The sequence below is a fragment of the Lichenostomus cassidix genome, chromosome 2 (assembly GCF_008360975.1).
Source record: "Lichenostomus cassidix isolate B80296 chromosome 2, HeHo_3.0, whole genome shotgun sequence".
NCBI lineage: Eukaryota > Metazoa > Chordata > Aves > Passeriformes > Meliphagidae > Lichenostomus > Lichenostomus cassidix.
The window spans coordinates 104,413,632-104,436,387 of record NC_139482.1 but is presented as its reverse complement, the minus strand read 5'-3'; the positions used below and the strand labels follow the sequence as shown (position 1 = coordinate 104,436,387).

Here is a 22,756-nt window from a genome sequence, read left to right as displayed (position 1 = left end):
CAAAATGTTAATACTTGCCTAAATTATTGGTTTTGTTAATAGGTTAAAGGCATTGAATAGATGGGACTTTTTTATTTAATGTTTTCTGTTTTGCTTAGAACTTCCGGTTACATTTGGAATCAAGTCCAGAAAGTTCTCCAGTAAAGTGTGTTACAGCTCCTAGACCACCAAAACAATTCAAAAAAGAACCCAGAGAAAGTGAACCTCAAGGTAACTATTTACTACTAATTTTGCCACTTTGTTTGATCAGTTCTGTGGGAAGCATAAGTCTCCCTTTAAGAGGAGTGTTTCACGGAGTAACATATTGCTGGAGCAGAACTAAACTTCTGGGGCTGGAATTGTTAACCAGGGGTTTTGTATTGCTTTGTGTCACACTCAGGGCCACTTGAGTAGTAGCAAAATGTACTTTTTTTCTCTTGTCTGTCAAGTGGGAAAAAGAGGAAACCCAACCAAATTCTTTCCTTTCCCATGTAATAAAGCAGTAAAACTTCCATATTTCAGTTGGCTTCTTCTCTTGGCTTGGTTTTTGTTAATTCTGTGTTCTGGTTCCTTTGAATAAACATCTGCGTTTCTTTCTTCTAAATTGTTCTACTTGATCTTAACCAAATTATTAATTGAGTAATCACTCTCCTGTTTTTATTACATAGTCTTCATTTACCAGCATGTGAATGCAGTTTGTCAAAGCTTATAATGAGTGTGATGTGAATATTTTGATTTAAGTACATTTGCTTAAGAAATATTATCAATGAATCACTAACTTGTCTCTTCATTATTTTTTTTCTTCTGTTCTTGGTAGTGGGCAGCATTGTTTTGTGGTTTTCATGGTTTTTTTTTTTAGTCTGAAACTTTGTTTGGGTGCACTGGTTTGCTATTTAGCTTTACTAAATAGTTGGGGGTTTTTTCCTGCTGTTGTAAGATACTACTGAAGGGTAAACACTCTAATTTCTGTTAGAGAATTCTAAAAATACTCTTTCTTTCTTTTGCTGTTCTTGATTGTTTCTTTTCCTTAAGTGTTGTAGAACATACCTCAGATGGGGGCATACTATAAGTTTATGATTCTAGTACTTTGTCAAGAGCTATTTATGTGTGTCAGTATAATTTAAACTTCTATGTCGTTTACTGCTGGCCTTTTTTAGCTGCTGGCATACTGTTCTGCAGAGTTGCTGTGGAAATGTTGGACAAAAATGCCTTTTTCTTAAGTACACCTGGAGAAACATGTGAATACTGCCTCAAACTTGAATGTTTTTTTATTGTCCATGAGCAGATTGCAAAATTGTCTTGAGTATGTTGCTTGAAAATCATTGTTTGTGTAACTCAAATTTCTTTTGCAACTAAAAACTTTATAATGAAGTTATAATCTTTCATTAATTGTAGATTTGGCTCCCACGCAGTTGATGCAAACTTCACTTACAAGTCAAACTTCTGAATCTGAGAACAGGTATAGTATTTCATCCAGTATGAAATTACAGTAACCTTGCATAGAGTTGTGGGAGAATTTCTTACAAAACTGTTGTCTCCCAGCCTCAATTTTTTTAGTTTCAAATAAGTGACTTGTCCTTTGTAAAAACAGACTTTCATTTTACCCCATTAAGGGATGTTTTTGCTTTGCTAAAAAATCATTGAGATATTTGTAGCTCCACATTTATTTATTTATTTCAAAAATATTATTTAGCAGAGTTGGAAAAGCATTTATAGTGGTCACTTCTTCAAATTAGATGAGAATCAGAGAGTAGGGGAAGGGAAACATGACTTTCACTTACTGAATTATTTCAGTTACATCAGGAGGAGTATTTTACTCCTTGAATTATGGGAGTCTTGTACATGTGAAATTTTTTTAGGTGAGGAAGATGGGATTTAATTTGGAATGTTGGTGATGCTGTGACATGAAGGTGTCAGCAGCCATATTGAAAAGAAAAAGCTCTTAGTATTAAGTTTGTCTTACAGTTCAAATTTGTATTTTAGTCTTGGTCATGTTGACTGCTGTGGTTTTTGTGCAGTTCTGACATAGGCTCTGGTTTTAGCCAATTACAAGCTAAAGACAAAAATTTCTTTGTACCTGGATACCTTGAGCAGCAAGCAGTGGTCAGTGTGTTCTTACTGTTTTCCGTATTTATAATGGGGACAAGGAATGTTTCAGTTATTTTTCAGTACATCTGTCTGAGGCCAGAGTAACAATTCTGACTAACCACCCCTTTTGTACGTGTTGAAAAACTCTACTAGTATGGAACTTTTCAGAAGATGGATGGTAAGGTAGATGCAAAACTAGCTAAATGAGTGGTTTAAAATTATTGACAAGCATTAAAAACTTTGATTGTTTTTAATATTTTTATTCTCAACTGCCAAACAGCTTTATGGTATCTACTTAAATTTATTACATTTACCTGAAGAAGCTCAAATTGCTTTACTATTATCTGGATATATATTTTAATTCTGAGACCTTTCTTACCCTGCTTTATATATGATATCCAAGATTTAAGCCATCTTTCTTTCTGTGGTACTCCTGCCATAACATAGAGTAATGTGTCATCTGTGTGCGTATCTATAGTGGAGCTCTCTTTAGGGCTTTGTAGGAAAAGGTTGCAGCAGGAAAAGGCAAACCTCGAAATAGCTACTTAATGCAAATTTTAGGGCACATGAGAGGAATAAAAAAATTTGCCCTGATTTAGCACAAAAAATGCTGTTTTAAAAACGCCTGGCAAGAGTTTTAATCTTTTAAAAATCTCACTGGATTAATTTGCTACCTGTGCTACAGCAGATGCCACAATTAAGTGTTTGGTGCTATATTATTACTTTGCTCAAAAACAGAAAATATGTGAATACCTAGTTGAAGTATATGTATTTTTGTGTGTGTTTTGCTTTGACATCTCCACGAGTTTTATCCAAACCTGGAATGAATGTTTTTGTTTTTTTTTTTTTTTTCCCTCCCGGAATATTCATAGAATGAGTTTGTTGGTGATGTATGATAGTGCTTTCCAATGTTTCTTTCAGCTGTGATAAGGGGAAGTTTAAACTGAGTGAGATTCAGGTGATACCCATGCATTTATTCCTCAGGTCCTCTTCTTCCTTCCTTCACTGCCAGCTGTTAGAAGAGATTAAGTTTTAATTGTAGAGATTTGACATCTGACTTAGATTTGTGAGAATAATATTTACGTGGTCTGCTTTGGCAGATACCTAAACCTTACATTGGAAATACGTAGCATTAGGCACCATGGGTCATGCTCTGAAAGTTCCTCATTTAAATGCTGGTGTTAATGGTTGTCACTAACCTAACCACTTGATAATATTTTTTTTTTCATCAACCAAGAAAGTCTTGTAGTTAGAGTAGTTACAAACTGTACTTTTTGGTTAATCCATTTATTTCCTTATTTTTTCCATTTGAGTTCCAGATTAAAATATACAGGACTGTGTAATTAATTTGGATTTGCATCTTGGGAAAGTTTGCTCTAATCACAACGGTTTTGAGTATCTAGCATGGTGTGTATAAGCAGTTCCATTTCTAACTTGAAATGTATTTGTATTTCAAGGGTTCCATTGTCAAATCCTTCATTAGCATCAAAATGCAGTAACTTGTCATCATCTGAGGAACATATTCAGAAGCTAAAAGAAGCAGGAAAAGATGGTGATAAGCAGCTGATCACAGTAAGTAATACCATTTTAGTAAGGCTTATAGCTTCTCGAAGAAATTACTTCTGAATTTGCAGTGCTGTTTTAATGAACTTGTCTAAAAATCATGATACATATTGCTTATCACCATTGTAAATGACTTGTAAAAGTAAAACCTGTGCAGATTGTCATTTAGTGTTGATTGGAAAATGGTGGCAGCAAGCCTTAGTGTTTAATGTTTCTTGTTAAAATAAATTTGTGCAATTTTTAAATAGAATGGCTATTTATTGAAAAAAGGGAGAGTGAATATGCCTTTAGTTATGTGTAAGTTCTCAGTTTATTAAAATTTCGGAATTATATGGGGAGGTGCATCTGGTAGGTGGTGTGCAAAATTAGTATCAACAGATTTGTTCCTGTGTCATTCAAGTGTCCATTGTTCTGAGACCAACTTAAAAATTTTCCAGTGCATGCACTTACTTTTACCATAATATTTAAGCAGCAGCACCAGTTTGGTTATTTATTCTTATCCTTTTGGCTGTTAGCTACAAAATACAGATAACAAGAAAATGCAAAAGAGAAGGGAGTGACACAGTTGTTCTTCTGTCTTGTAGAATCACACAACTTGATAGTGAGATAGTTGGAGGTTTTGGTTTGTGTTTTTAATAACCCACATGTCAGATCATCCTTGAGAAATGAAAGGCTAGAGGGGGAGAGGAATCCAGGCCAATAGGAAGGAAGGGAGTTTCTTATGAAATTATGCCTCTCACATATATACTTGGAGGTGTTACTAAATTGTTATTTTTTTCATGTAATATTTGGATTATACACATGAAAATATTAACTAGAATAAAAATCAAGTGAATTCTGAACACTGTTACATCCATATTGAAATATTTTAAAATCAGAATTTCCAAGATCTAAATTGATAAATACATCCTCCAGTTGCCTGAAGTTACATACATCTAGGCATGTGAATGCCCAGCCACAGGATAATTGAAGTGTATCTAACATGTAAGAAGTACTTCAGTTATTGCCTCTTTAAAATTAATTTGATGAACAGAATTAAAATGAATGATTAAATATCTTAACTATATTAAAAGGTCTGTAAGAATATCCCTTTTAATTTCTGTAAAACTAACTTAATTTTTACTCATACAGTAATAGAGTTTGGCTGAAAAGTTGCTAGGATCCTTGACAAGAAGAAATGCAAGAACTTCCTGTTGGGGTACTGAAGAGGGGTTGTGTAGCTCTCTGCAGTGTTTATTATACAAAGAGATTTTTTGTGAGTTACTGACTGTGCTGATAGTATCCTTGTATTCAGCTAGAATCAGAAGAGTAATCTTTTATTTAGGTATACAATAATAAAAGTTATTTACCAAGCAAATTTTAAAGAAAGGTTCATCGATGATGAACAATGGGGAAAATGAGGAAAAATGGGGGAGACTTCATTTGTGGTTTTCTGTGTGTATTTCTGGAATGGAAACTGAGCATTGTATTTAATTTCTAAATGTGAAGGTAGCAGCTTCACAATATCTTATATATTTCAGCACTTCATACAAATTTAATTCCCTTCGATTTCATTGAGTTCAGAATAGGCTTTTTATTGTGTGGAAATAGCATTTTAATAATTCCTGTATTTCAGTTTACCAAGAAAACATGAGGTAAGGTATTGGCCTGTTATTCTTTTACCCTGGGGAAGACTGCTCTTTTGTCAAAACATATAGAGGAACCTAAATACTAGTTAAGCCACTTTGTAAAATACTGTCCTTGACCTTGGTTACAGTGGAGATGGAGACATGGTTATGTTTATGCTAGTTTCTGAAGGTGAAAAGTGTCTAAATTAACTTCTGTTCTCCCACAGATGCTCAAAAGATTTAGGATTAAATGTATGTAATAAAATAAGGTTCATTTTGTAATTAATAGTTTTGCTTGCAAAACGATGGTGAGTTTTTAAAATGTGGATTCTGAATGCCTGGGCTTTTTTTTCCATTATTAAGAATTATTTTCAAAGGTGTTTATGTAGTAGTTCCACAGTGATCCTGTAAGAGCAGAGAAACTATTAATTTGGTTTAAAAACTGCTGAGGTTGAATTTTCTCCTATGTGGAGAGCAGTCTCAATACACAAGGTCAAATCACTTAAATTAGCATTTATATTGTCTAAAAAATTGTAGTTAATAACTAGAAATCATTTTTATTTCAAGTTTCTGGCATGTTGTATTAAGAGAAGCAGTTTCATTATTCTTTACCTGAAGCAAAGTTGAGAAGTAATGCTTTTGTTCTTAGCAAGAGATGTTTAATTAGCACTTTGTTACACTTTAAAAAAAAAAAATTAAATGCCTGAAAGATGCAGTTTTGGGCTCACTACTGTGAGATCTGATTCTTTTGGAGATCAGTCAAGCCAGTCCATCTTAATATATGCAGAGAATCCTCTTTTCTTTTCGAAACCAAAGCTGAAAAGCTAATTATTTTTTTGACTAGCCACATGATATGATATCTTTATTTTGCTGCCTTTTTTGCTACTGAATTTTCCTAGTCTTTTGTATGTAAGTTTGACACCTGTCTTTACAATTTTCTTTGCAGTATCTGAGGCTCACAGTCTGGAATGTTACAGTATTGTCTGTGTATTCTAATCTTTTCTTTGGTTCCTGAGCTATATTTAGAGAGGTGTTATGGTAAAACTGGGCTTTGCTTTTCACAATATGCTTTGGTTTTTTTATATTTAATCGTTAAAGATGTATTTAGCTTCCTTCTTCTCCCATATGATTGCTTTAATGAATAGATTCATTTCCTTTTCTTCTTAAGTGATACAGTCTTTAACAAGCTTTAAGGCTATTTGACTGTAACAGAGGTAAACTAACACAAATTCTGTTTGTAGAAGAAATATTTAGTAGCTGCACTTGCACCATTCTCTTTCTTGCTACACCTCATCTAGTTATCTGGGCAGCTTTCAAACGTAAAATTATCTTGATTTTGTAGAAGTACATTTAAGTCAAACGATGAGTTGCTTCTGTTCAGATTTGCTTGCTGTCACACATCTTAAAAAGCAAGTCTCTTCATAGCACAGAATTTCAGCTGAGAACAGCAAAGCATCTAATGCTCCAACAAACTTCATAAAGCAAAGAGTGCCAGAAAACAGTGGTGTTTGAAGTGATATTTGAAGTGACGGAGGAGAGTATGATCCCTTTTTCTAGGGGAAAGAAGTTATGGTTGAGGCTAAAAATTCATTACATTCCAAATCTGTGACTTGGTGTTTGGTGGAATAGCATGTTGTGAATATTTGTGAATATTCTTACACGTGATTTACATGTTCAATTGGTAGGTTATCGGGCTGCAAGAAGTTCCATAGGAAACTTTTTTAGAGTAATGCACTAAAATTGTTCATTTGCGATTACTTGAATGTGATTTGCAAATGTGAGAACTTGAATAGGAAATCATCTGTTCCTTTAACTTCTGAAATGGAAAGAAATACAAATGTGTAAAGCATATGTTTTCAGTTTTCATCAAATGAGAGATGCTGTACAACCAAGACAAGTAAAGTCAGTTGTTTTCATCTTGTAAAAATCCTTCTTGCCTATCAGACCCAGGACAAAGTTTTGACCATAAAAATAAGAATAAATAAAAGCATTTATGCTACAAAGGAATGTTCTAAGTAATACTCTATGAAGAACAGGGATACTTACTCCCTTTTGAGGATATTTGTTCCTTTGAATTTGGCTAGTATTTTGGAAATAAGTCACCACTTTTATGAAAGAATATGTGAAATGAATGAACAGTGAAAACAAGTTAGTGAAGTGATAAAAGGGTGGTTTACAGTTATGGAGACTTTTTTGCCTTTCTAGAGCTCCAGGTTAATGCCTGGATACCAGCAAATGTGACTAAAGGTAGTTGATCTTTATAAGTATCAGGATTGCTTGATGGAAGGCACTTTTGATTCTGAGGTTTGAGCTGGTGCTACACGTGGATGTGATGTGCATGCTAATCCAGTTTACGCATTTGCATATCATACTTGAATTTTTCCATACATATATTTTGATTAAAATTGAACGTAGTTTCCTCCTTGACTGAAATGAGTTATAGATGAAATAAATATTTTTATTTAAGGTGAAAACTCAGTCCTTAGTGGAAATAATAAGTGTAAGAGTGATTTCTTATGAGCCTGCGGAAATTAGCATAGCAATCATTTAAAGTTGCTATTTTCTTCCTTAAACTGGCATAGTCTGGTTAGGCAGTTTCTCTGAAGATTGGGCAATCTTTCATTGTTCACATTAGTTAAGTACTGCCTCTCTCCAGTCCTGTAATCCCAGTGAAAACAAGATAGTGACTACTTCGTAAGCATAAGGGAGGGAGTTCAGTAGTTGAGAGCAGTTACTTGTCTTCCCACACAAATGGTGCCCTTTGGGATAGCTCTGTTTTTACAGGGCTGGTATCCTTTCTTATCACTTCTCCCTATTTCTTCTTTGCTGCAGCAACCCAGCTTTGTGTTGCAGATTCAGGTGGGTTGTACGTGGTATCCTTTGTTCGGAAGGGAGCTGAGAATGTTTTGTAACATTAGCTGGGAGTTGCTCCAGGAATTCAGGCACCAAGGCCATTAACACTGTTGCGGGTTAACGCTGGCAGGCAGCTATGCACCATGCAGCTGCTCCCTCGTTGCCCCCAGGTAGGATGGGGGAGAGCAGTTTCACGGGTAAAGCAAGAGCTGTTCGTGCAAGCCAAGCAATATAAGGAATTCATTCCCTACTGTTCATCAGCTGACAGGTGTTCAGCCATCTCTGGGAAAACAGGACTTCATCATGTGTAACAGTTGGGAAAACAAATGCCACTAACTCCAAACATCCTCCCCTTCCTCCCTCTTTCCCCAGCTCTTATTGTTCAGCACGATGCCATATGGCATGGGATAACCCTCTGGTCAGTTGTGATCCTGGCTCTGCCCCCTCCCAGCTTCTTGGCACCCCCATCCTCCTTGCTGGCACAGCAGTGTGAGAAACAGAAAAGACCTTGAATGCTGTGTAAGCACTGTGCAGCCATAGCCAAAACATCCCTGTGTTATCAGCCCTGTTTTGGTCACAGATCTAATACACAGCACCATAGCAGCTTCTGTGAAGGAGATAAACCTTATCTGAGCCAAAACCTGTGCTCATCAGAGCACTCTCTCTAATATTCCTGATTATTATTTTTTATAGGTTAAGAATGGATTACCTGTCCATCATAAATACTGTGCAGGTTTATTTTCTTACTTTTTATTGTTTTCCATATTGCTGTGGCCAATGACCAGTGAAGATATAATTTCATGATGGATAATGACCCTCGATTTTCTTTTTTCAAATATGTTAAGTAAAATTAGATACATCACAACTTTGATAGTTTCAAATTGATTTATATCCTTTTGTTAAAATAGGTTTTCAGGAAGATGAGGCACTGGTGATGGGTTGGGTTTTTTTTGTTCTAAATGAAGACTGGATTTTATTCTGAGTCAGGACATCTCTTCTGATCCTCCTGGTTAGCAAGGGGATCTACCCATCAGCTTCAGTCTTGAATGCATCTTTCACTGAAATAGTGTTCTTTGACATTTTAATTTCCTGTGGAGAGCCCCAAAATCTTTGTGTTGTTTCTTCCTGCGCTGCTTGTATTTCCTTTCCAGCCTGCCTGTTTCTCTGGCTGGTCTTTATTCTCTGTTCAGTGAAAAGGCTAGAGGAAAAGAGGAAAAAACAATCTTCCTCTAACTAATACTAGGTAATCAAGAAGGAGGTGACCTAATCTGTAACTGAAGAGACAGAAAAGAAAGGAGAAAAAAAAAAAGGCCCTTTTTCATCTCCTACCGAGGCACCAAATGCCTTTTTTGCTTGCAGGGCTTCTTCTTGCACATATGGAGGATCAGCAGATAGGCACCTTCTCAAAGAAGATATTGGTAAGACTTTTCTTTCTGCCTAACACAGAATTAAGAAACCCTTGTGAAGGTTAAGGCAATATCATCTCAATGCTCAATTGCAGTTAGCCTTGAAACAATGGATATCCTGTACTTGAGGATTCCTTGAGGTGCTGGGAATGTGTAATTGCCATCTAAATGCGCAGAGTTGGCTTAGGAAATAAGTATATTTTCTCTTTATTATTGATTAGAAAACTGAGTTGTAAATGGACTAACACATTTTTTCTGCCTGAAACCCCACATTTTTTTGAATATTGCTCTGAAAAACATTTCTCCAACTTCTGAGAGTCAAACCTCTTGCATCCTTTTTTAGTTGTGACAAGTTGTGACAACACTTTTTTTTTTTAGTGCCCGGTATCTGATGTTTGCTGAGAAGATTCCACCCCTCCCCTTTCAAATCCCAGTTATATTTACTCTCATCCATAGTGCAAAAGGTGCTCCAAGGTTGTTGGGGTTTGGTATTTTTGTTTTTTGTTCTTTTGTTGTTACTGTGTTTTGTTGTTTATTTGGTTGTTGTTGTTGATCTTTTCTCATTAGGAAGGTTAGGCAAGCTTTCATGGAGTATTATGGTTTGGTAGCACTTTTTTCCTCTGGATGATTTCTGCTTATGCAATGACATCAGTTTAAAAATAGTCAGATCCTGTAGATGTTTTGTTGAAGTACAAAAATGCATTCTTTGTAATTCCTGATTTTATTCTGCCTGTCCTTTTTTGTTGTTGTAGTCTGTTGTAGTTGGATTTTAAAGCTCCTGCTTTTAATTTTTGCCTGAAGCATTATGTCCCTCATTGTGGCTTTGAAGTAGTATTTTGGTTATACAAAAATCTTCTTGTCTTCAGGAGACTCTGAAGTATTTCCTGAAGGCTATAGTCCACATTTATCAGGGCTACAAAGTTCTGAAGATTGCTTTAGATGCTACAGTGTGCTTTTTTTGATAATTCGTTAAACAGGGTTTTCATATTAACCTCTGTGGGTAGCCCATCAACACACCCAAATGTGTGTAAAATAGTAACATTAATGAAATCCTTAAAAAATAAAATCCAAACAAAAAATCTCCTCCCAAAACTCAAAGCCACTGATACTGACAGCATCTGAGAAGGTCTGACTGTAAAATACAATATGGCATTACTGTTCCAGGGAAGTAATGTGTTCCTGGAAACTTGCAAAGCAGCATTTGTATTTACAAGGCAAGATGGGGCAAGCTAGGGAGCTGGACAACTTTGAGGATATCCTTTCCTTGAGTTTTCTGATGAATTCCCACATAACTAAGGGGTTTTTGGCTTGTGATTTTTGATAGTAAACTTACAGGTTAGTTTAATACCTTGAGCTTCTTGATGATTGGAATAGAAATCATTTTATGGGACTTACTGCAGTACAAACACTTAAGACTTGCTTTATGTAGCTGATTTTTTTCATTTATATGGTGGGGTTTTTTGGCATCTGTTCCAAGCATCAAAGTACACTTCCTTTTCATTTACCCTATTCTGGATTTAGGGGATATGTGCTCCATCTTCAAGATAGGATTTTTAAGTTCAGTTCAGTTGGTTCATCTTTAGATAGTCAGCTGAACTGCCTTTTTTATCTTTAGGCTATTAACCCTTAGAATGCAGTGTCTTTTGGTGGCCAGAATGGGTACTTTGTTTTGATGCTTTAAATGAAATCTGCAGGTGAAATAAAATGTGTTAGGTTTGATTTTTGTACTTTCAGAAAGCTTATCTTATTCTGACTTTACAAATCTAGCCTCAGTGTTCATCTTTCCCTTTTTGTTCAGAAACATAGTGTACTCCTGTTTCTCCTTCTGTATACAGTAGGAATCTGTACACTGATGTGTAGTTCAAAAAAATTACTTCCCAGATTCAGCTTCTGTCTTTTGGCTGAGTTCCATAGATGTGCTCCTAAGGAGATGTGCAACTCTGAGTTTGTCTGGCCTGCTGTGCCTTTAGTCTCTTCTTGGAAAGCAGCTGATACCTACTCTTTGGATGGCACTAATGTCTCTTTGAAATAAGTTGCTGTTGTGTGGAGAATTGAACTGTTGTTTAGCTCTTAGACGTGTCTTTGAAGATGAAAGGAATAGGAAATGTTTTGTAAACACTTCTTCTGTGTTGCAAAATGCTTTCTTCTGTAAAACAGGCTTTTTTTACAATGAATATTTCCAACTCTTAGGAAACAAAATTAAGTTCATGTGATCTTTTCCTTGCAAATTCTGCACACAGATCAATTTAATGTTAAAAAAACACCATCAAATCCTTTTTTGCTTATGTAGTATACTGGTTTAGAGTATAGAATAACTTCTTGTTTCTCTGTTGCTTGTGATGTATGTTAAAATAAATTATAAGTGACATTTATTGCTTCTTACATAAGCTCAATTTCCAAATGTAGTTAAAGAGGAAAAAAAGTAGCTGACTATTAAGCTGTAACTTTAACATGCCTTTTTGGCTAGAGACTTCATTCTTACTGGTATTATTTTGCTCTTTGCAAAAGGCAGCCCAGGCACCTGATTCTTCACTCTTTATTAGGCACTGACTCCAAAATCTGAGCTTGTTTTCAAGTTAATAACACTTTTAATGAATAAAGATAAAGCAATAGGTACTGAGTAGTGCCCTGAGTTTGGTAATGGTTGCATATAGAGTAGGAGGATAACCTAGAAGGTCATGAGTGGTATGATTTTCTGTTTGCAGGGTAGCTGCTATACAGGGTCTCAAAAATGCCTTGGAATATTTGTTTTTTGTAAAAAAACCAAAAAAGGTAGTGATCAGCTATGCAGACATATTGTTGATCTTAATGACTATTTCCATAACTTTTGGTTTTTTTATAATACCCTTCCATACTTTCAAGAGAATGGCTCACCTGTGGCCTACCTCAAAGCAGCTTACAACCAAAAAAGCCAGGCAGCAGCAGAAGTGTAGGGAAAGCCAAATAGTGTGGGGCTGGATATGGGAATTTTCTTTGTGGAAGATGTTTATATTTCTGCAGATGGGGAAGTGAAGGAAGAATTCTCTGTTCTTTGTATGTCATAAAATAAAAGTAATAAGGGGTGGAGCTAGTTTTTTTTAGATAGTTGCCTTGTGATTGATGCTTGTGCATTTTAAGGATATATGGGTTTTTAAAAGACGAAATTCTAAATTCTGTGCTTGTTGTTTCTCCTGTTTCACCTCATTTTAGCCTTTGTATTGGATTTCCAGAAGATATGCTGTTAGAAGGGATATCTGGTTCAATGAAAGCTCTAACTGTATTTACTGGGCAAGGAATTGATAAATACCTGGTTTGTGGGTTATTTGTTCGTTTGGTTTTGTTATTTTTCTTTTTTTATAGGATGGAGGACAGAAGAGATTTGGTGCTATTTCCTGCAATATTTGTGGAATGCTTTACACTGTGTCAAATCCAGATGATGAAACCCAACATCTGTTATTCCACAACCAGTTCATAAGTGCTGTTAAATATGTGGTAAGAAAACCTTCTATTTTAAAAGACATAAACAATATCTTTTGTTTGCTGTGTACTAGTTACAATTCATATTACATTGTGTTTTAATAAATTATTATCACAGTAGGCCATAAATCATCCACTTTGAAAATTAAATGTTTTTAAGAGCTGTGGTGGACAGGCTATATGTTTTATATAAAAATAGTTAGTTTTATACTAACACAGTAATGGTGTTTCATTGCCATATTATTTCTGCTATAATTGCCTGATCTTGGGGAGGTGTGAGGATAGTGATAAGAAAGCAAAGGAATGTCACTGTTCTGAAAGTACTAAATACAGCTTTCTGTACAACTGGTGTTTGCAGCAATTGACTTAATAGTCATATGAAGGGCTGATTGTACTGTTTTTGCAAGTGTGTGATCTTAGATGACTTAGAAATTAATTTTTCATCAATTACTTGTAACTTGAGGAGAGATTGCCTAGGAATCCAACTGATACAACTTCATAGCATATTGAAGCTATATTGAATTTATAATGGGATTGTAATCTGTAAACTACAAAGTATTATTTCAAAACTTTATTATATGTGCTGTATCTGAGAGCATCTGTAATGTTAAATCTCAGATTTGAAAAATTCTGTGTAATTTCATGTGTATTGTAAAATCAGCTACTTCACACTAGCTGATATTACAAGACATAGGAAATGCCTGTTGACATATCTAAAATCCAGAATAGAATCCACAAAGTCTATTTTCTTTGTCATACATGTTACCTTCAGTACTCTACACTCGAGTAGATAAGACCTCCAGGATTACTGAACTGAGGCCACTAATTCATTCCATGTAGGTACCAAATGGCTGTTGGGCTACTCTTAAATCTCAAGCACAATTTTATCCTACTGTTTGCAAATACAAAGATAGAACTTCATAGCTAAAGTGCTTGAAACTCTCTAGTGAATAGTTGGTATATATTCTGTCCATGGTTAGTTTTTGACAAATAACCCGAACATTCTGAAAGATCTCTTCTGATACACGTTAGCTACATCGTAGGGTGGGACTGGGCAGAAAGTGTGATAGAACTCAGTGCATCAGAATGGCAGCATAAAATACTGTTTGTCCTCCCCCTCCCCACCCAAGTACTTTCAGATCTTGAATGTTACCTAAGACGTTTACATAATTTACAGAAGATGATGTTTAGTTCTTTAGGACAGAAGCTGGCACATGAGCTGCTTAAAGCTGTTATGTTCATGTAGGTAAGAAGCTGTTCTGAAGTTTTGAATGTTTTGGAAGTTGAAAGAGTTGAAATTTTACACTTGCATGTATGTCTAGGGTAACAACATAATTAACATAAAAGTGAATGAGCAGACTGCCTTTAACCATAAATAACTTCATACAGAGTTAGGTATGCTTCTAATTTGAGAAAAGCTTTCCCTATTGTTTTCTCAGTTGCTAGCCTTCTTCTTAGAACTTCCAACAATGTGTACTCAAGAAAATTATTTGTATTGTCAGTTCAGTGAGTAAACTGTTCTCTGTCTATAATCTTTTGAGGCTCGTGTGTTTTGTGACATTGTAGACAGCTGTAGAGCCATAGAGTCATGATTTAGATTATTCTGGAATGGAAACTGTGGAGTTAAGAGGCAAAAGAAGGACTCTTATGAGTCTTGAGATTTCCCCTCTGATATTTTTGTTTTCCCTCATAAGAATCTTAACACCGTTTCCTCTATGGATGAGTAACTTTTGCCATGCTAAATAGATGAGTCTTTACCACTAGTCATTTGATCTGGAGTCAGTGGTTCTTGGTTGATAGTATTGTGACAGAAACATTCTCACCTCCTCGTAGAAAATAATTTCAGTTTAAGATAAACCTTCTTGTCAGTGAATTAGTACACCAAGTGACTACTTGTTAATTCTTAGTCATGCAGAAATACCAGAATGATTGCTAATTATCCTGGTTTTGCTCAGAGGTTTATGATGGGGATTGTTGGGAGGATGGCTCATAGGTTTCTAGATATTTGTATGTACTTACTGTGTTGAAATTGTAACTGCCTTCCTTTCCCTGACAGAGTGTTATATGGACAGTAGCATCGGGATTAAAAAAAGTGTACTAGGGAAAGTCCTGGTAACTCCTTGGGTAGACTTCCTGGTCCAGGAACATGTGGTCTTGGTGACCTTGGCATGTTACTTTATTAGCTCTCCTAATGCTCTTTTGTATGTAGTTAATATGTTTGCTATTACATGTGATTTAGAGGCCATTCTAAGGTATCTTATATGCATTTGTCATTCTCTTGTCATTCACATTCTCCATGCCATATGATGTGGTCCCAGTCTGACTTTGAGAAAACTTCTCGCAGCTTTTTCTACCTTTTAAGCATCTCCTGTTATGGGCTTCATAGTTCTATGAATGCTTCATTTCACAGACTCATAAAAAGTAGGTCTGTATACATTCTCATGCTAGAGCTTGTTGCTGTGAACTGTCAGTGTCTTGCCCACCTGCACACAGCTGCTCTGTGGGTTTTTAAAAAAGTTTTGGGTAGCCAGAAGGTAGTTTGCGTGTAAATAATAAATTATTTATTATCCTCAACAAAATAAAATTTTGGTCGGGGTTTTTTTTTTTAAAGGCCTGTCTTTCTTCTTCTAGTAAAAAACTCTGTTTACGTCTCTAGAAATACCATGATGCCCCCAGAAGAAGGACAGGCTAACAAGGAGGTGGTATTGGGATATTTGCTTTGTCATGGGTATCTGATAGAGATGATCAGGAAATTGTAGGCCTTGTGTGCAGAGAGGAAGTTTGGCAAGTGTAATGACATTTTCTAGATTTGGGAACAGAAGATTGGTAAGGACTGATGCAGGTTTTCCTAAGGGTGACATTTGCTATTAATAGAATTGTGCAAATTAAATTACCGAGAAGGTGAGATGGGCAAGGATAGCACTGGAGCAGAAATGAGAGCTGTCCCCAGCTGCAGACAAATGTAGCAATCTGTGTGACTGTTCTTCTGCTTTCAGACATCTGAAAGTCTACAGACAAATGTTGCCATTCTATTGTGTTTGTGCACTGAGATGTGATGTACACATCAGGTGTTAGCTCCAGCAGGATGAGCAGCTCTGTGGGGTGGATACATGACTCAGTTTTACAAAATTCTCTAGGTGTGATACCACACTGTATCAGTTGTGTATCCTCTTTGTGATACCACATAGGATCAGCTTAGTATTTCTGCAAACTGTTTTTTGTAAGAGCCAGGCATTTTTAATGGTGTTTTGAAGTTGCAAAGCCAAAAATTTGTTAGTAAATGCCTGTGGATTCAGGTGCCTATGTGATTACTGTTAATGTGTTTGTATTTCAAGCTCATATATCTTGAACTTAAGAAAATGGAGGAAATTGTTATTTGGGCTGTGTAATTTGTAAAGTTTACAGCTGTTCTGCTGTAACTGCACCAAAGTTCATCTCTGAGCTTCTTATGATTTTCACATTATAAAAAAGGGGCAATATTTGACTTCTTGGCATCTAAAGTTAATAGTATATTGGGATTGAAGGTGATGCTGAACTTCATGCCATCTTAGAAAGCTGTCATGCTTGTCTTGATTTGCATTCATTCCAAAAGTAATGCATCTGTATGACATAAAAATAATATTACAAATCAAGTTCTCACTGTTAGCTATCTTCTGCAAGAAATTTTAATTGAGTTTATGTGGTGGCAACTGCTTGTCTGTATTGCCCTTTCTGTAATGATGTCTTTTGTAATCCTGCTGCTGTTGCACCTTAATAAACACAAGCAGAAGCAACCTTTAATCTTGTTTGAATTGGGAGGAGGTTAGAGGTCGATTAAAAAGGAGCTAACTGTGCGTTGCAGAGTTGCCTTATTTTCTCAAGCAATTACAATACTTGTAGGATAAACAGTCCCAACAGGGAGGGGAGGAGGTGTTGCAGCAGCTCCTATACACACCTTAGAGCACCAGCCTGCCCAGCTGTGCTGATGGATCTCTGCCTGCCTTACTGCTGCTGGCTGGAGGTAATCTGTTGTTAGGCATAGACTTTCAGTATCAGGGAGGAGTGCTATCATCATGTTCTTTCACTTGAGGCCTTGCAGAACATGTATCCCTGTGGGAAGAGCAGCTTTCCTTTTAGCTTCTTTGGTCATCACAAATGATGTATATCAATGGTTGGGCATCTGATTTAACAGTAAATAAGTCCTAAACTAATGTCAATAAAAAGGAAAGGAAAAGCAGTTTTCTGACATTGCAGTAGAATACTGTATATTGCAGACATAAGACTTGTTTCTTACAGTAGTGAGGTAATCTTGTCATCTGCCTGCTGAGAGTCCCACTTTAGTTCTCAGTGATTGAAATACCTAGCAGAGTGTAATATTTTGTTTTAAAAGTTTTATAATAGTGGGGGGTTGTTTAAAAAGTATTAACAGGTATGTTCTGGAAGTAATTTTCAGACCACATGTAAAATGCTGGTACTAAGGCATATTTTGTCTGCTGTAAATATCTAATAGGATCGGTCCCAGATGCAGTACTTTCAATTGGTTAGAATGACAGAGCTGTGACCAGTTTTGTGCATTTCTTCCAGTCTGATTTAATGGAAGCAAAACTCAGCAATAATAAAGATACTAAAGGTGCAGATAAATACATGAAATCACAGGTTTTTCTTATTAAAACTGTTAGAGCTGCATATGACTTTTAAGGCTTAAAATGGCTTCACTAAAAATCTGGATGACTTTGGGGTTTGCAGAAACCTATAAAAAAGCTGGAACTAAAATTCGCATTTCTGAAAAAATTTCAAAATACTTCAGTTTAGAAACTGCCCCTCCTGTGAATATCATCAGTCTCCATTTTATATGAATCACTTAAGATGAACAGGTGGACAATAATGAAAATAATGAGTCCTATACATTTCAGAATCAACTACTGCATTTTTACGGAATTATTTTTAGACTTGTGCTAATACACTGTGGCTTAAAAGCATAAATACTGTGATGTTGAGAAGTGTTCTGTTTTTTACTGGATTTCAATTTGTGGAAATACCTGGCTATAACACTAACAGGATATCTTAAACTAAAAATTAGTGTTGAATTTTCTGCATTAGGCTTACTGCAGACTGGATGCTGTAATGGCAGGATTATCAGAGACATTGCATTTATCTCCTGCATGACGGTTTAAAATAGGCTGTAAAAAGCTCTTGCAGAGCAAACAGGTAGCAAAAAGGCAGAAAAAGACAAAAATTTGAGACAAGTAAGGTTAGAGGTTGGAGTGTAGTAATCCTTGCCTGATTTTTTGATGCCTTTCCTGACAGTTTCAAAAAGTATGTCAAAATCCCCCAAATTGTATTTTCCTGCTCCCTTAAATATTATGACACTGCTGTTTACTGCCCTTTGTGTTCAGACCATGATGTATATGAATTCAAGCAGGATCTTAATTTGTTTAATTACTTCAGAGAAAAAAAGCAGACAGGATTAAAATGGTGTCTGTGTTGCAACATTGCCGTGCTGGGTGCTAAACCAATACTTAAATAGTTTCAGGGCTAGCAGCAAGTATATAAATTTCTAAAATTATTCTCTTCCTGTCCTCCTTGGGGTAAGGGAGTAAAATCAGTGTGAATAAAATCAGGTACAGATCAAGTATTATAACACTGAAGTTTATATTTTTTGTGGTAGTATATATGGCATTCATCCAGTGCCACATTCCATTGCTTGGTCTTTAGTCAAAAGTTATTTTATGGGAAGGTACAGATTTCAATGAGAATCACTCCATCAGTATTGTTTCTTCAAAGAATTTTTTATTTAAAGTTGCTTTGAAATAAGACTTGTAGATCAGCCTTTTTAGTGGCTGAAGTGACTTTTGTATTCAGTATTTTTAGGTCCCAGCAAAGCAACTTGAGTTCTAATATCTACCAGTCCCATCTTGCTAGATTTAAGTGGCTTTTTTTGTTTTGTTTTTTTCCATGCAGGTACTGGTCATTATTCACCACGAGTGTGGATCTGAAGAAGAGTTAATTACCTCTATTTTTTTGAGTATGTTTATACTTCAGATACACACAACGTAGTCTCCTTCCCTATTAGATTCTTAGAAGGTAGTTATAAATTTTTTTCTAGTATCCTTCTTGTGGCTTTAACAGTTATGATCAGTAACAGAATAAACTATTCCTTACATTTTGGGCAACTGCATGCCAATCAGTTCACTTAGAACCTCCTGGAGGTCTTTCGCATGCCAAACTTTAAAACTGAGTGTGTATTTGTGGAGGTAACTATGTTAAAAAGAAATCTTAAAATAAAACTTAGGGTTCTCCCATTCACTGGACTTTGAAAAAGAAGTATTTACATAGGTTTGGAAATCAGTTATGTGAGCTGAATTTGCTACTTCTGTTTTTAAAAATGAGTTTGCACCGCAGTTCTGGGGAAAAAAATCTAGTCGGGAAATTTTAAGACTCTTTCACATTGGTTTTAGATATAGTTAGGTTATTGTATAATTTATTGTGTAAATAACATCATATCTGTTGTACTCATTTAAAAAAGCTAGCTGAAGTTTCCTTCTCTAGCAAAGCAGCTGCTAAATTGTGTGAAATATCTGCATAAATTCGGTGTCTAGAACAATAATTTGCCATTTCTGTTTGTAAAAGTGTATCTTGTACATGGTTTAGATAAGTGTTTGTTTTATTTAGGGTTGGAAAAAAGAGAGAATCTTGGCTGAATATCCGGATGGAAAGATAATAATGGTCCTTCCTGATGACCCAAAGTATGCACTTAAAAAGGTACGGTGAGAAGGACTCGTATGTTTTGCTTTGTTTGATGTTTTCATATGAATAATGAGCATGTTCATAGTAAAGTTTGTATAATTTACATGTGACCAGTTGAAGTTGGACTCAAAACTGCAGTGGTTCTGTTCCCTTTTCCACAAACAGGTCAGATACCTCACTTAAGCCCTGCTGGTCTCTTCACAGAGGGGCTGGGCCTGGGCAGGGGTGCAAGAGCATCAGCCAACTGTCTTTCTAAAGTTTGGTGGTGGTTTTTTTTTTTTTTTTTTTAATATGTTTGCAGAATGTCTGACAGGTACTTTATGTCATATGAACTTGCTGTTATTTTTAAATGAATGGAAATTTATTCACTTTATTACACAGCACAAATATGGCACCATTCTCTAGGTGACTTTCTGTTAGAAACAGAATTAGGTGGAAAGTGACTTTGAAGTCATCTAGTCCATTCCCATGTCCAAAGCAGGGTTTGCTCTGGTTATGATGCATCTGACAACTTTCTAAAAATTCTACCACTAGAGGTTTGTCTGACCTCTTCAGACTGGTATTACAATGCTTCGCTATTCATAACATTAGGAAATTTTCCCTAAATGTCTAATAGAATCTTCATACTGCAATTTAAGCTCATTAGTACTAATCATACTGCTAAAGCTATAGAAAACATCCTTCTTTTCCTCCTTGTAGGAGCTTTTTTGGACTTGAACAAACTGGTTTTTTTTACACTAAGGAGATTGACTGGATGTGCTGGTTTCTTAGTTAACACTCCTAAATAATGTTTTTTAGAGTTCCATTCATTGTCCTGCTCTCTCCTAGATTATCTGCATTTGTGCCATGACTTATGTCTTACTTGAAGCTCTAAAACTGGGCCCAGCACACCGCCAGTGGAGATTTAGAGCAGTAGGGTACTTCAGTGTCCTGCTGGCTAACCTGTGCTCATACATCTTAATGTGTCATTTCGTTGTAGCCTGGCATTCTGTTTAGCTGGGAATTTGCTGTGACTAATAGGGACTTTAATTTTACAGTACCACTGTTGCAGGGTCACAGAATTGTTGAGGTTGAAAGGGATCTCTGGAGGCTGAATTGATGCCCAAGATAGCTCTTGCTGCTGGTGTGGCTGTAGCAGGTTTCTTTAGTCCAAGTTACTGAATTGAAAAGAAACTACAAATTTTCTTTTCACGTTTAATACAGATAAGTTTGTTTAGTTTTATTTTTCTGGTGGGATTATCCTAATTTTAGTATATTTGCACATTCATTTTTTTAATATAATTGTTGAAGAACAAGAAGGAAGACTGTAGCAAATTGAGTCATTTAGAATGGAGTTCTTTGTAGTTCTGTGTAGCTGAAGTTGAGAGAATCTACAGCTGTCATAACCATGGATGCCTTATTTCAAGAATGGTTTTACTTAATGTTTCAAATCAGGTACTTGGATGTGTCATTAAATGATTGGTGCCTGAAGGTTAGGTGAGAAAATAGTAACTCATACCTTTTAAAACTTATTTTTAAAGCACTTTTTAACACATTTTACTGTGTGGGTGCCTGAACAGCGGAACAGATCAGTCAGACAGCTTGTGGAGTCTCCCTCACTGGAGATACTCAAGAACTGTCTGGATACAATCCTATTCCATGTGCTCTGGGATGGCCCTGATTGAGCAGGGAGGTTGGACCAGATGACTCTCTGTGGTTCTTTCCAGCCTGACCCATTCTGTAATTCTGTGATATTCATGCATCAGTAATTCTACTTTTGCATTACTATTGTAACTACAACATACATTCAAGAAGCTTAAGCCATGTAATGTACCACCTAGGTGAGGGCACCTTATTTGTCTTACAGGAGATGAGGGGTGATAGAGGCTGTTCCAATGTCCAGTTGCAGATTCAGGAATCTGTCAGTGAAATACCAGCTCACATATAAGCTTTCGTTTGCATTCATGTTGGAGTTTATCTGTTTCTTCTAAACTTGCTAATATTAAACAAAATTCTAGTCTCAGTTACTGTTTGCAAACCCAGTGGAAGAGTAGAAAGCTGAAGGAAATAGACAAGTTACTTCTTTAAAACAAATGCATACATTTTCTGTCTGCCTTGGCACTATGCCTGCTGTCATCTGCTCAAAATTTTTAATGGATTAGTTCTTTCAAGACTTTAAAAATAACAAAAAATCTTAAACTACTTTAACTTTCCTTGTAGGTCTAATTTACTTCCAAAATGTCAGACCTCACACTTGATTATCTGCATTCTCTCTATTAGCCTTTGACTAATGAAGTTTGGACTTAATGGAAGCTGACTGAGAGGTCTCTACTCTTCTTATTTCCAGACAAGTGTTATTTAAGGAATATTTATGGGGATGATGTGTTGCCTAATACTTAGGTTAATCCTTAACTTCTGGAATAGCTTTCAGTGTTCTAGATACCCTAATACGTTTTTACAAATCTGTTATGTTAATATAAATTTATAATAATGTACATTTACACATGTTCCTTACACAGCATTTAAACTTATTTTGACAGGTTGAAGAAATCAGAGAAATGGTAGACAATGACTTGGGATTTCAGCAAACTCCTCTCATGTGCTACTCTAGAACTAAAACTCTTCTTTTTATTTCAAATGACAAAAAAGTTATCGGCTGCTTAATTGCAGAACATATCCAGTGGGTAAGTGATTGAACTGGAGAAAAATAATCTGTGTCAGTGCTTAGTGATCTTCACAGCAAATTAGTATTCTGTGTGTGCCTTTTCCACAGAGAACGAGACTTTGGGTGGTGGACCATTCTGAAATGTACACACACTCACTTTTGTGTGGTTGACACTGAGCTGAGACACATGGATGGTGTCATACTTGGCTCAGACAGACCTGGTCATCTAAGAACTTGCTATACTTCAGGGAGGGAATTCTTCTTCCTCTGTTGTTATGCAGCTCTGGCTCTCCTCTTGCTTGTCAACAAGCGGGTTCAACTCCCTAGCCAGCAGAAATCCAACATGGATGAAAGAGTGGATGCTCTGTATGATTGAGTTGAATCACCACAGGGTCAAACAGTTCCACAGGAAATAGAAGCAGAGGATAAGTGCA

At 36.0% G+C, this 22,756-nt stretch overlaps 1 protein-coding gene across 3 annotated transcripts in view; it reads left to right on the top strand.

Annotated features, from left to right (window-relative positions):
* The window catches only part of ESCO1 (establishment of sister chromatid cohesion N-acetyltransferase 1), a 32,287-nt gene that overhangs the window by 5,574 nt on the left and 3,957 nt on the right, over positions 1-22,756 (top strand). For 2 of the 3 annotated variants that reach the window (XM_085052674.1, XM_085052673.1), the window contains exons 5-10: positions 99-210; positions 1,375-1,438; positions 3,525-3,639; positions 12,836-12,967; positions 19,604-19,693; positions 22,198-22,341. In XM_085052674.1, the coding sequence (XP_084908800.1) occupies positions 99-210; positions 1,375-1,438; positions 3,525-3,639; positions 12,836-12,967; positions 19,604-19,693; positions 22,198-22,341 (657 nt within the window). Of the gene's footprint in view, positions 1-98; positions 211-1,374; positions 1,439-3,524; positions 3,640-12,835; positions 12,968-18,892; positions 19,016-19,603; positions 19,694-22,197; positions 22,342-22,756 lie in introns of those variants that run through there. The other variant, XM_085052675.1, reaches the window with a different exon arrangement.